The 14,649-nt window shown below is 40.0% G+C and overlaps 1 protein-coding gene across 3 annotated transcripts; it reads left to right on the top strand.

Annotated features, from left to right (window-relative positions):
• Positions 1 to 3,083: 3,083 nt before the first annotated feature.
• STAMBP (STAM binding protein) lies at positions 3,084 to 12,545 on the top strand. Of its 3 annotated transcripts, none has more exons than XM_075207219.1 (10): positions 3,084 to 3,186; positions 5,400 to 5,623; positions 7,455 to 7,530; positions 7,608 to 7,703; positions 7,781 to 8,123; positions 8,531 to 8,655; positions 9,135 to 9,272; positions 10,920 to 11,032; positions 11,479 to 11,578; positions 11,877 to 12,545. In XM_075207219.1, the coding sequence occupies exons 2-10, from the start codon at positions 5,421 to 5,423 to the stop codon at positions 11,931 to 11,933; spliced, it is 1,251 nt and encodes a 416-aa protein (XP_075063320.1). In that variant the 5' UTR covers positions 3,084 to 3,186; positions 5,400 to 5,420; the 3' UTR covers positions 11,934 to 12,545. The 3 variants fall into 3 exon arrangements, with proteins under 3 accessions (XP_075063320.1, XP_075063319.1, XP_075063318.1); XM_075207218.1 differs by having other exon boundaries at positions 3,101 to 3,201; XM_075207217.1 differs by lacking the exon at positions 3,084 to 3,186 and adding an exon at positions 3,212 to 3,855.
• Positions 12,546 to 14,649: the final 2,104 nt, after the last annotated feature.

Here is a 14,649-nt window from a genome sequence, read left to right as displayed (position 1 = left end):
TGTAGGCAACATCTCCACTTTTCAAACCCGCCGGAAACACGCAGCTTGATAAATTTACCCCCATGCCTTTTTACCAGTGATAAATTAATTAAATTGCCTTTTTGGTTTCTATTTTAAATATTGCCCTTAGGGGATGAAGATGTTAAAAGATCATGGTGGTAACTGGGTTTACCTACTGTAATTCTCTTGTAGGCCAGTTGTCACTATTTATATGGATGTTTGAGGATTTCCCTATCCATTGAACAAGCAATCTGGCAACCATGTGGGAGACATTTAGGCATTCATGTGGATATGTCAGAAATTTTCTGGTGGGGGAAGAGGGCATGAGATGAATGCAAATAATCCATGCAAAGGTCCATAGTCCACAATCAAATGTGATCCTAATACATGTACTTTAATAAGGCCAAGTGAGATTTATTGATTTAATTATTAACTTAAAGAAGGAACTGGTATTTCTAAGCCAGTCATTCAAAGACTGTATATCTGGAAGGGCGAGAGGTGACTCAGAGATACAGTGGATATACAAAGTCTACACACCTTTATTGAAATTGCAGGTGTTGTGTAAAGCCCGAAATCAAGACAGATCATGTCAGACCTTTAATGTGAGCTTGCAGCCAACAGAATTCAAGTAAAAAAAATAGACATTTTTTAGGAAAAAGTGAAAATAAAAAAACCTACAAAATTCTGGTTGCGAAAGTGTGCACTCCCCTAAACTAATACTTGATGAAAGCACCTTTTGCTTTAATTATAGCAATGAGGCTTTTTGAATAAGTCTCTAGGACTTTGCACACCTGGACCTTGCAATTCTATCCCACTCTTCCATGTAGAAACATTCAAGGTCCATCAAATTGCTAGGAGATCTCCTGTGCACACCTCTTTAGGCCATTCCACAGCTTTTCAATTGGATTGAGGTCTGGGCTCTTCCTGTGCTTTTTCTGAAGCCATTCTTTGGTTGTATGCAAAAATACTTTAATATAGGTTGTACTGTCTGTCCAATCTCAATAATATGTTTGATTCAGTAGTAGAGCGCTATTAACACCGTGTGATTAGTCCATTAACATTAATGGAAACAACCATCAGGCTCATGGCAGGTGAAAATAAAGAGGAAGCTCATAAACACTATGCAACATTCTGTCCGGCAGTCCGGCCACTCATGCCATGAGAAGAGAGGGAGGGGCGGCAGGGGGAGGGATGGGTAACTTTAACCATAGGGTTAGATCTATGTATCGCTTTCAAATGACCACCAGGATATTAGCTGAGATCCTCTCATTAATCATAGTGCTGTACGTGGTAGTGAGCAGGCACCCTGCACTCACAGGATTAGTAACAAGATGTGTTACATACATGGGGTAAAACATTACAGTGCAGTCTCTTGATGTACTATAAAGTAATGGACGAACTCTCATGATGAACGTATAAAGGAAATCACAGCTCCTTCTTCTCACTCCAGCTTATTAGCTTAGTTACAATAGAACGAAAAAATAAAGTCCATCTTTTTTAACTTCTCCCGTACGGTTCTTAGGTGAAATGTTATTTTCAGTAAACAATTCTATCATATTCTTTCTCCGAACTCCTCTCCATCGCAAAAAGCTTAATTTGTCATTGCAGTTTCAATACAGGAATCAGTATAGCCCTTTCAGTTGCTGGTCTCATAGGCTCTCTAGCACTCAAGCACCCCTGAGCCCTCTCTCTTTCAGAGATGCTTGAAATGATGTAAAACTAGTTTGAGATGCGAATCGAATTTCACCAGTTCGAAGGCCTACAAAGATGTTGCTGGTACAAACATCAACACACTGATCTGGATTTGCGGTTTGAAACTTGTGGATTGTGTTCAATAACATTTTTAATGTTAACATTCAAACAGGAAATTGCATAATGTTGAAAGTTTGCATTTCTCAGTCTGTGTTAGCCATCCAAGGTTTGCCATTCAAAAATTAAAATATAACAATTTCAGCTTGAAGTTGATCGAGTGGGTTTGCATATGTTCAAACTGGCTCGCACATGATTGAAAGGATTCGAACATGACTGAAAAAGTTAAACTTTCTCGAATTTAGCTACATTTTTTATAACCCAACTAAAATTTAAGAAATTCTGGCAAATTTTAGTGCTGATTTGACTAACCGGAAATGATTTGTGGCTTGTTCTCCACCCTCTTTCCAAGGCCAGACAAGTCAATCCCATGTAATAAAAAAAGATATAGTCATTTTCCCAATAGAAATGCATATAAAACAATCCTGGGTGTACAGATCTATGCTTAAAATGCAATAATCCCACATAAATAAACATATGGGCCTGATTCATTAAGGAAAGTTAAGTAAAATATTGAGTAAGTAGTCTCCTGGACAAAACCATGTTACAATGCAAGGGGTGCAAATTAGTTTTCTATTTTGCACATAAGTTAAATACTGTCAGTTGTTTCGTGTAGCACACAAATACTGGATAGCTTATTTGTACACTGAAATTTAAAGTTGATATTTGTGTGCTACATGAAAAAACAGACAGTATTTAACTTATGTGCAAAATAGAAAACTAATTTGCACCCCTTGCATTGTAACATGGTTTTGTCCAGGAGACTACTTACTAATTTTTTTACTTAACTTTCCTTAATGAATCAGGCCCATAGACATCTTCCCAATGGAAATGCATAGAAAGCAATTACTGTACTTATTATATTGTTTATTTTGTATATTAAAATGTAATTCGCTCATTGTGCATTTTATATGAAACATATTGCATACATAAATCATTACTGTATTTTAAATACAGCTAATGTAATGTATGAGTTGTCTCTACTGAAAGCATTGGGTGAAAGAAAAAAAGTTCGTGCAATCTAATGGCAGATATATAAACTGCGGGCCATCATCACGATCGTCCATTTAGTACATCCCCTTGCTAACAAGTAAACTGGAATTGTATCGAGAACATGTATTAAAATTATTCGTTTGTCGGTATTGAATGTTAATGATTACTAGCTCAAAAATATGATTTCATAATACTAAGAAGATCGTCTCATCTGATAACCATAGAAACGGAACTGAGTATTGCCCTCATTAAAGATGGCGTCCACACCGTAGCGGAAGACTGGCATGACGCACCTCCAGCAACTGCCCTTGTGATTAGGAGAGGCGGTGAGCTGGAGATCATGTGACCCGGAAGAATGCGCTGAGCAACTGAGCAGCACTGGCAGTGAGTGACACTCGGGTGAGGTGGTGGAGGAGGAGGGCGAGAGTGAGGGGATGCTGGGGCATGTACAGCATTATAGCTGTACATGCCCCAGCTGAAGCAGGGGCAGCATTATATGGTCGCGCTGCAGGACAGGAGATTGGACGTGGTCTATAGGAAATGAGGAGCAATATAATAGTGAAGGGAGGGGACATGTACAGTAATGAGCTGTGATGAGAGGCTGTGTGATGTTACACATAGGAGGGATATATACATTAATGACGAGAGGCTGGGTGATGTTACATATAAGAGGGATACATGGAGTAATGTGAGAGGCTGGGTGATGTTATATATAGGAGAGATACATGCAGTAATGAGGAAAGGCTGGAGTGATACTGTCACGAACACCCAGCCTGTCCCAGATACAGCAATCTGAACCGCTGACCGTGACTGGCGTCATCTTATTCACTTAGCAATGAATACACTTACGTTCAAAAAAAAACTTATTAATGTTTCACATTTAAATCACATGTAGCATGAGCTTCCCTGGGCTTCGTAATTCACAAAGAATCATGGAGAATATGCTAGATTAAATGTTCTTTTAATCCGAAAAATGTTTCCAAGGCTTAGTTTCAAAAAGTAAATGACAATACATACAATATGTTGCATAAGTAAGTTTCAGAAAATGAGATGGTAAGTAAAACCAGAGTCACTACTTACTAGTTGGTGTGTGTGAGTGAACACAATTGAGAAATATGGGACATTTTAATCTTGATAGACCCCCTCACGAAAATGCACAATGTAATGTCTAAAGCAGAAGATTTTAAACCCTTCTTACAGGCTCTTCACCCCCACCTTAGGAATTACATTTTCAATTAAGTCAGATTGATTCCTAAAATTACACAGAGCTTTCCAAAGTAAATCATCTATCACTAAGATGTATGTTTGGGCACCTCAGAGAATCTCTCACCTCTGCTCTGCTTGAGTGGTTAGATGGTTTACAACTTTGGGTCTTCAAACCTCTCTGAGATCCTTATCTATCCTGGGCCTGGCTAGCATCAAAAGATTATTACTATTATATAATTGTCACAGATACATACAGTGGCTGGGTGATGTTACACATAGCAGGGATACATACAGTAGTGAGCGGAGGCTTTGTGTCATACAAGTTATTGATAAAAATGTAAATGAATGGTGTAAACTTAATGTTGCAATCTGATGTGCAGTTGTCTTCCAGAAGGTGATTTCGTGGGACATTCTTCTCAACTTCATAAAATGTGTTGATAAGTGTAGGATATGTAATTGGCAATGTTCCATGATAATGTTTCCATTTTAGCGGACTGTATGCTCACTGACAAGATAATGCTCCATTTATGTTGGCAGTTTACATAATGTAACCCACAAATACACCATTTTTATGATTGTGCGTAAATAACTGCTTTAGAGCTCATTCCCACTGGTGTTTATTTAAAAGCATGTTAAATGGATATATTTCCCATTGGGTATGTGTTGCTTGTTTTTTTTTTTTTAATGGAGAGGATACATAATGGCTGGCTCTTCTGTGTGTAGGCAAAGGCAATTTTAGCACCATGCCTTAGTAAAGGATTGATTGGACTACACCAAGATGTGAATTTGGAGGGATTGGAGTGGATCGCACATTGTTACCAGCCTCTGACCAGTGTTCATGCCTAATGTCAGAATAGCGGTATCAGTAACAGAAGCTTACTGTGTGTTTTGTTGTTACAATTCTCCTAAATTAATATTTTTATTAAGCATAGCTTGTTAATGCGCTGACATGTTATACCAGTGGTCGTGCTGATTTAGCCTCTGGGTGGCACTGTTGTTTATGTTTCTTTTATTTTTGTACTGAAAAAGCTCTCACTTATGTTAATAAAACAAATATTCACAAACTATCTGGCATAATGGTGCCTGATGCCCAGGGCCTGTTTAATGGTTTAGGCTGGTATGCTTGTAGTGCCCCCTCGCTTTACCCGCTAGGGTACTGCGCCCAACAATATTTATGCTCCCTCGTTTTAGACATTTGTGCATTTATGGTTTTGTATGTACCTTGAATATATTTATGCAAGATAATTAAATCTTCTTGTTGGTTGTCTCCTTTGCGAGAGTGAAACACCTTCTTGACAACCTATGTTTATACCCGAGAGCTTTCATTACACTATAATTTGGTTGCTGGTCTTTTTACAGGTGGATGAATTGAACTATTCTTTGTTTTCTAGCTCCTTCCCCGAAAGCTCATCATGCCAGAGCACAGTGATACCAGCCTCCCTCCAGAGGAAAGGATACGGCATCTGGTATTAAAGGGGACATCTGTGGATGTGAATGATGATATACCTCCCAAGCGTTATTATCGATCCGGTGTTGAGTTGATTCGTATGGCCAATGTGTATGCAGGGGAGGGGAACACGGAAAATGCCTTTATCTTGTACAACAAATATATCACGTAAGTATATGCAAAACTACATGTTTTATGTTCTACAAATAAAGGGACTATAACTTCAACATGTTTCTATGCTGATGGCCTTGTACTCAGTAAAAAAAGACACAAGTACAAACGCCAGTGAATAGACATGCTGAATGTGTTGTTGATTGCAAGGTTACTGTAATTCAGGGGGTCGTAGGAGACAGTCTTGCACTCAGACACAGGGAAAACGATTCCTCTTTGCGGCCCTTATTGCATGGAAGACAGTGCGCAGTGATGCTATGTGAGGACTGCTGTGACTGACGGGAGAAGTGTATCTATCGCTCCTGGTCCTACTGCCAGTCACCATGCTCATCATATAGTGACTGCAAGAGTAACAGTATGGGGCTCTGGATCACTGTGTGCTTCCTCCTGCAGTCATCGCTTGTGGATGCGGTGACTGCAGGAGGAGAGGTGGGTGCCTGAGAGTCAGAGTACACTTTTCCTGTAAGGTTATATACACTACATGGGCTGTAGTTTACTGGTTTCTTATAACCATTGTTCCTTTTAAGCTGAGCAATCTAGAAATTATAGGGTTAAAATGTAAAATTAAAATTCTGCAGCTTGTGTATGCAGCACATTAGGGTGGAGTACTCATTAAATTAACTTTCGGGATTGCTCAGCTTAAAGCAGGGGTAGGCAACCTGCGGCTCTCCAGGTGTTGTGAAACTACAAATCCCAGAATGCTTTGCCAGTAGATAACCAGCTGATTGGTGGCAAGGCATGCTGGGATTTGTAGTTTCACAACACCTGGAGAGCCACAGGTTGCCTACCGCTGGCTTAAAGGGAAGACTGCTTATAATGTACTGTAGATAAAATGGCCATTTATACAGCCTCTGCTATCTGGCACAATGGTGCCTGATGCCCAGGACCTGATTAATGGTTTAGGCTGCCTTAGGCTAATACGCTTCTAGTGCCTCCTCACCTTACACGCCAGGGTACTACGCCCAACATTGTTTCTGCTCCCTCGTTTTGGAAACTCATCTTCACTTTTGTAGCATACTTAGGAAAAAGTTTTGGCAATTTATTTTACCCTTTCTCCTTTAGCACCTACTAGCTGGATTTGCTCCTAAATCGAATGAGGGTATTATGCCACTAACCCCTCCTGGTCTGTGCCAAGGCTACAGAAGCATTGCCACTCTACTCTGCTGTTCAGTCCCAATGAGCGCTGCGGTGCTAGTACAGAACTGCAGTGCCCCCCCCCCCCCCCCAAGCCCTGTTGACGTCAACCACACACGTCACGTGGCTACGCTACTAAGTGTTCACAATGCATACTACTGAGATACATAATGTACCTACAGGAAGGAGAGGGTAAGGTTCTGCAATGGTCTTCACAGTCCCCAGACTTGAATGTTATTGGAAACCTGTGGGCTGATATTAAACATGCAGTACATGCAAGAAGAGTTGGGATAAAATCCTAAAGTAATAAAATAAATACTCTTATCTGGATACACAATATGTCTGGAAGCTGTGATTTCTACCAAAGGAGGAATACTAAATGTAGACTGATGGGGTACAGAAACTTTTGCAAATGCCACATCACTGTTTATTTTGTTCAATCTGTTAAATTCATCCTATAAATAGTAATTAGGCAGAAATATGTCATGCACCCTATAGAGGTTGTGGTGACTTCTTTCCACTTAGATTCGGTGTAACATGGATTTTGACCACACTTGTTTGCATACAACTGTATGCACATTTTGTGACTGAAGGATCCCACTTTGAAGTTGCATGTCTTTCTTGTAGCCCACTCCATATATCACAGAAGAGTGATTTAAAATTGATTCTTTCTTGTTTTCTTATTTATTCTTAGGCTGTTTATAGAGAGGCTCCCTAACCATCGGGATTATAAAACTGCCTGTGCTCCAGAGAAGAAGGAAACATTGAAGGTGAGAAGTCTTATCTGGAGGCACAGGTCGTTCACGGGTCTTTCTAGAGCGAGCTGAATTTCATCCTTCTCTTGTAGAAACTAAAGGACGTGGCTTTCCCAAAAGCAGAAGAGCTAAAGAAAGAACTTACCAAGCGATACAGTAAGGAGTATGCAGAATTCTTAGAGAGAAAGGTGGGTTCTATAATAAGAGGCTGAGTTTGAAGCCCAATGTAATGTGGATGGATGGTGACTGGGTCTGGTTGTTTTAGAAATGTGAGGAAGAGGAGTGTGCCCGCCGCCTGGCACTGCAGCAGCAGCTGGAAGCGGAGAAGCGGCGCGTGGCGCTCATGAAACAGCAGAAGGAGCAGCAGGAACAGCTGCAGGTCTTTGAGGAGATGATAAGAAGGAAGGAACTGGAGGACGAGCGGCTACAAATCCTACACCAGTTCTCTACTGATGATTCCAGTCTGCAGATACCTGGAGGACCCCTCATTCCTGGCATCAGCGCTCCCCCTATCATTCCACCGCTCCCTACAAATGACACTGTCCTGCCGCGGCCACCGGCTATAGATAGGACTCTGAAGCCAGCGTCCCTTAGTCATCATGAAGGCTGTAAGTAGGGAACGTAGAGTTCTTAGCTTTTTTTTGTTTGGGGCATAGACATTTTTATACCCCTAGAAATGTCTCAAAACATTTTGCCTTTTATAAAAAGAAATTCTAAAATAGTAAAAAAAAAATAATCTGCTGTAAAACAGAGTGGAATTGCCAAGGGAACAAGTTATGCCCCTAACCCTAGTCAGCAACTTCAGTGTGAGGTACAGAAATATGGTACAGCTAATGAGTTAGTAGAGCTGTTGTGATAGTCTGTCCCATTGTTGTATTATGAACATATTAATTGTTTATTATATATGATAAATAATGTGAGATGTCTTATGGGCTTTTTTTGGAAGACAATTTGGTGCTTGTTAATTGACAAAAAATGCAATGAATGGTTATAGTTCTCTCTTGGTTGGTTCCAGTTGCGTCCACTGATGGTCTGCGCCATGTGAGGATTCCTCATGAAGTGTGCTTGAAGTTTTTGAGATTGGCAGAGACCAACACACAGAAAGCCGTGGAGACCTGCGGCATCTTGTGTGGGAAGCTGGTAAGTGTTAAGATATAACCTATATCTTCCCCTTTCACTTTTTGCCTACGGTGTGTGGTGTGTAGGACATTAGGATGCAATAACTGTATGGAAAGATAGCAGAAAATGTAGTTCATTTATAGAGAAGGTGGTACATGGATGGATTATTATTAAGTGATGACTAATCCAGTTAATGATTCAGATGAAATAAGGATATTAATTGAGTTTAAAATTGTACTTGTTACTTACACACTGACTGGGTTGGCAGACAATGTATGGACTGAACAGATATTCATGATGAAGCTTATCGGTTCACTAGGATGAGCGGACATCACTTTGACAGTCAGAATGATAGGCTGCACTCTGAGGTTAGTGCAGAATCTCTGCACCATCTGCACTTCATGTCCAATGTCCTCTAGTTGTGTCCATGCTTTTCCTTTGTCTTACAACGTTAATTTCTATTTTCTGTATCTAATCCATCTATAATCCTTGTTTTCTAGATGCAGAATGAATTTACCATCACTCACGTCATTGTGCCCAAACAGTGTGGTGGCCCGGATTACTGCAACACGGAGAACGAGGAGGACTTATTCCTTATCCAGGACCAGCATGGGCTTATCACACTGGGCTGGATACATGTATGTCACTGAGCTCTCTATTCTGTCCATCACTGTTTATCTATGACCTTTCCTGGTGTACTAATGTTCAGTACATTGTATTAACTAGAGACCAAGGGCACAGAGTAAAACCTAGACACTCAGCCGGCACCCTCCTGGGAGAATATCACCAAGCTAGAACAAGAGGGAATGAGAAGGATTAAATAACCACGTGTCAGCCTTGTAGAGTATTGTAATGTGAACGTGCACAGCACACAATTCTCAGAAATGCAGGGTCTATAGAATGTAACTAGAAACTAGACGCCCCATAGAATGGAACAAAAAGGTTTCTTGTGCCAAGGTACAGAAACTCACCGCCGCTAGTGATGAAATGGAGATTAATAAATATTGAACAAATTAATATAAACTATTACTCCAAACGAAGTAACATATTATGAGATAGTAAATATATAAAATGAACAATCCCAATGCAGTAAGTTCAGGGGCTTATTGCAAACTCCAATCAGAAACCTTTGTACAAAAAGAAAATAAAGAACTGTTCTATGAAAATAGAACACTTTACATGCTATATTAATCCGCCCATTAATATATAGCAGACGTAAAAGAGAGGCTCTCTAAATTAAAATACTAATTTAATAGATATATAGACATATAGACATGGAATGCCATACATATATCAGTGTGCAAACATGCAATTAAAATAATAATATAATGAAAAAAGAACTTCAGGCAAAATACAGCGATACAATCCCACAGTAGCCAACTCAGTCCTTAACACCTTGGGACAAATGCGATCTAAGGAATCCCGGTAGCCTATAAAGTGTGATGAATTCATAAATGCTACATGTCTAGTAACTTGTGTGTGTGCATGAAGCATGCAAAATGTGGGAAATTGGGAAGATTACACTAAACCGTAACCCTGTATTTGCTGTTTTTATTGTTTTAGTGTTACCCGTAATTGTTTTTTTGTTTTATTTTAAATAACTTAGCAGTGGGCAGGATCTGCCCTCCTTGTGATAGGGTAGATAGGCTCTCTAGTAGGTCATCTTTTGACTCCCATGGGATGAAGTAAGATCTCCCGTCTCTCTTGTGTGACCGTGAGACAAGATCTGCCACAACCCACGCTCCCATACCAGTGACTGTGAGGCAGCATCTAGTGGCTTAGGGAGTGATTGAGATGATGAATGGAGGTCACCCATAAAGGGTGCCACGATTGCTCTGTGAACAATCAGTAGGTCACAATGAGTAGCTGCATATATGACATAACTCTTGCGTCCATGGCTACCCTAGGGCAATCAGATTCTAGTTATTTATTTATTACATTCTACAAAATGATAGCTACAATCTGATTATTTGCTATAGGCAACATCTCCACTTTTTAAGCCCGCTGGAAACGCTCAGCTTGATACATTTACCCCCTGATGTCTGAAGTTCAGAAACGGAGAACATTTTAAGCACTGTTTCTCAGACCTCACCAACAGGACATGCTGTGTGGATCTCCTCAGGTAGCACAGGGGTTTGTATCACATTGTTGGGGCACTAATTAATTCCCTTTTGTGAGGAGATCCACCAGCATGTACTGCGGAGAGGCCTGAGGGGACAGGTCCAGAACCAGTGCTGTGAGTGGCAGTAAGGTCAGAGGTAACTCTTTCTCTCAACGTTTTACAGACACACCCCACTCAGACGGCCTTCCTTTCCAGTGTCGACCTGCACACTCACTGTTCATACCAGATGATGCTTCCAGAATCCATCGCCATTGTCTGTTCCCCCAAATTCCAGGAGTACGTACCTCTTTATTTCCTTTCATTAATTTTATAGCCTTCTGTTTTAAATTGAAATCTGTGGCTTAAGCTGTAGTCATAACTAGATGTCCTTGTAAGATATTTAAGTGCGGGGAGAGTATATAACTTTGCAAACTATGAAGACAAGGGTCATGCTAACCATTACTAAACAATATATCAAAAGTTTACTTTTATTGTCATCATAGACATCTTTGTTGGTCTAGTTTGCAATTGGTAGACCTGCATTATAATTGTCCTTATTAATGTTGGATTTACTATGCAGCTACAGTAATGCAGAGTACATAATGTCTTGTGCAATAAATGTTGTTATGATAGTTTTCCTGTAGACTTGTAACAGTGTTGGTTAAGTCATTTTCTCTGTTGACATTGTGAACATCAGGATTTAGCACTTAAGTAACACAGGGAGTTGGGCTCTTGTTTTATAGGACCGGAATTTTCAAGCTGACAGACTATGGCATGAAAGAGATTGGTGATTGTCGACAGAAGGGGTTTCACCCACACTGCAAAGACCCTCCTCTGTTCTGTGTGAGTCTACCCTCCTAAACTGGCATAATGTAAACCTCAGGATCCAAACAGGAACCAGAGACCTGGGTGCAGTTGCTTAATAAGTTGTTGAACTGGTGTAAATGCTAGGATTATTCAGAAGAAAAATAATTTCCGTTAAAGGCAAATTTACTTTACTTTGGTTGTCGTGTATGTGTGTAAAGCTTCTATCCAAATGTTCCGGTTTCTCTATACTAGCAACCATTATGTAATTGGTCCACCAGATAGATCTGTCTATTTACCATCATGATAACGCCCCTCTCTCTGTCTCCCTCTACAGGCCAGCAACCACACTACAGTATGTCAACAGGACGTCACTGTTATGGACCTGCGATAACTCCAGCAAAGTGTATGCCAACTCCTGTTCCTGCATCCTTAACCCCTGACTTGTCATTAAATTCTCTTTTTATAGAGCTGTTTGTAGAGAAGGACTAAACGGTGACAAATGGAGAACTTGATTGTCTAAACTATGGAGGTTGTGGCCATTGTGATCTGGCACCTACAGAGCAGACTTATCCATAGCTGGATGTCGCTCGGTATTCCTGGCTGTACAGTGCACTTGTATCACCTGTAACCATGAAACCAGCTTTCAAAACTAGTAAACACTTAGCTGGTGGAGTTATTTCCATTTGCAGAGTTTAGCTCATGACATATTTTGGTGCTAAATCTTGAAAACGTTTCTCTCCTAGCTATTTGGCGCTGTATAACTTCCCCTCAACTTAATATTTTTTCAGTTTTTGTCATTTTCCTGCTTTAGTCTTTTCTTTTATGCAAGATTTTCTGCATTCGGATCTCAGATGTTATTTTAGTAATAGAAAAGTTGTACATAACTTAATTTATTTGATCCTTTTCCTACAAAATGCCAAAAGAATATATCTCACGGTTTGATAAAAGAGGATAATACTGTATAATGTTTATTTTATAGCAGCATTAAATATTTTCAATTCTCCCTGAATGTGTCCAGTGTTGGTGAACTACTATTGGAACATAATGAGAGACATGTGACTGGACTCAGGTGGATGAGAGAAAGGAGAGACATTGATGAAAAACGTTCCACAGATAACTGTGTAAGGAGCTGTTGTCCAATCACATTCTGTCATTTTTGTAGTACAGCTGAGAGCATTGATGGGCAGCAGGTGGCCAGAAGCCCGGCAAGCTTTCTCCTATACATGTGACCCTTACTGACTTAGAGAATGAAAGTAATCATTCTGAGACCCACTACACCATGTGGACCCCTCCTCTGTTATGTGATGTCTCACACAATGCACAGCTTCCTTCTAATGTCTATTGTAACAGAGGTGTGCAAACTGTGTGTCTGGACCCCAAGTGTGGTTCCAGTATCTGTGGTCAGGATCCCATGATATGTAATATGTTCTATTGGGAACAGTCTATAAAATTGGGATCCCAGCTGAAAACAAAATGTTGAGCACCACTGCATTATATAATGCACCCCGTTCCCCTTCCCCCATTGATGTCCATTGTACTGTCCACACTTCCCCATAAATGCACATTGCACAAACTCTCTCCCCCGTCCATCCTATCTATTATGCAATGCACAGGTTATACATTTCACCCCTGTGGTTTCCATTATCCAGTTCTGAAACGCATTTTGCTCCCAACTCTGTAAACTTCTGTAGTCAATTACAGATTCACACAACCTTTTTATTGTTTTTGTTTTTTGTTTTTTTGTTGTGCTTTTACATAATATTATGGTACATAGAGACAGCATTGACCACATCCTCCCTCTCGGGTGTTGAGTTTTTTAAATTTTATTTGCAACTATAAATGCTTTACAAAAGATGAAGCATATTTCATTACAGAATATACTTAAGTTGCTATAGGTAACATCTCCATTTTTTTTTCAAACCCACAGTTTAGTAAATATACCCCCACGACTCTGTAAACTCTATGGAGATCGTGATCACGAGTGCATACACACTACATGATTGAAACAAGATTATTAAGCAGTACAACCAACCAAATGAAACTACAATCGGCACTTTGGAATGATTGTTGTTCATCGTGTGATTATACACACTGACACGATACGTGGCCGAGCGGTCGTTTATTGGGTAATTGGCACGGTGATCGTCTGAAAAACCTCCAGTGTGTACCTAGCCTTACAATGGGGTAAACCGCACAATTATGTTGTAACCTGTAACAACCAGATATTGGCTTTGACCAGTCTAGTTTCTCAGGATAAAGGAATACATAGAAGTGGCTCTCTAAAACCATTCTTCTCCCAGTCTTTGTTGGAGAATAAAATGTGAGTTTTGGGTGCGGGGACATTTTGTTTTAATAGGATGTTGTCTACATGTCTACATTGTGAGTTAGGAAGTATATTCTCTGATGACTGCAGAGTAAATATCCAGCTCATATATGCTGTTATCAGGCTGTTTTATGGATGCACAGATCCTGATCAGCAACTTGGTCATGGAATTGGCACGTGAACTGGAGAAGAGTCCTGGTTCTGTTCATACTTGGGGAGGAATTTTAGGACCAGTCCTTTATCATATGATTAGAAATTCTTGATCTCTAAATGCAATAAAGATGACCAAATCCTTTAATTAAATTCACGTTTGCACACAAAGCTTCTGTACATTCTGTACATTTTAACTTTTAATGGTGTTTAGAGCATTAGAGAGGTCAGTGTAGGACCTGCATACAATGACGTACCCTTGATGCTGGGACGCAGGCTTAAATGTTTTGATCAAAATATTGAACTAATACCTCATGTTTTCATTATGCTAGATGCACACAGAGATGCAGTGTTAAAGATAAGCACTGACAATAACTGTCTTTTTGTTTGTTCTACATATAGGCGTTTATATTGGCGTGCAGCTGGTACCACATATAATATGGGATACACCGAGCACAGGCTTATTTTATCTATGGTTTTGTCTCAAAAGCTTCTGTACATGATTATGCAATAGTTCAAGTCATTTATATTCCCATTTCTTCCTAGTTTTCTGTAATGCCCAATTAACATAGTGATCTTCAAGTCATTAATGTTCCATTCTTAACCAATCCTTATCGGGCATCATGGTTGTAAT

This window comes from Mixophyes fleayi, chromosome 4 (genome assembly GCF_038048845.1).
Source record: "Mixophyes fleayi isolate aMixFle1 chromosome 4, aMixFle1.hap1, whole genome shotgun sequence".
Classification (NCBI taxonomy): domain Eukaryota; kingdom Metazoa; phylum Chordata; class Amphibia; order Anura; family Limnodynastidae; genus Mixophyes; species Mixophyes fleayi.
This window is presented reverse-complemented; position numbering and strand designations above follow the sequence as displayed.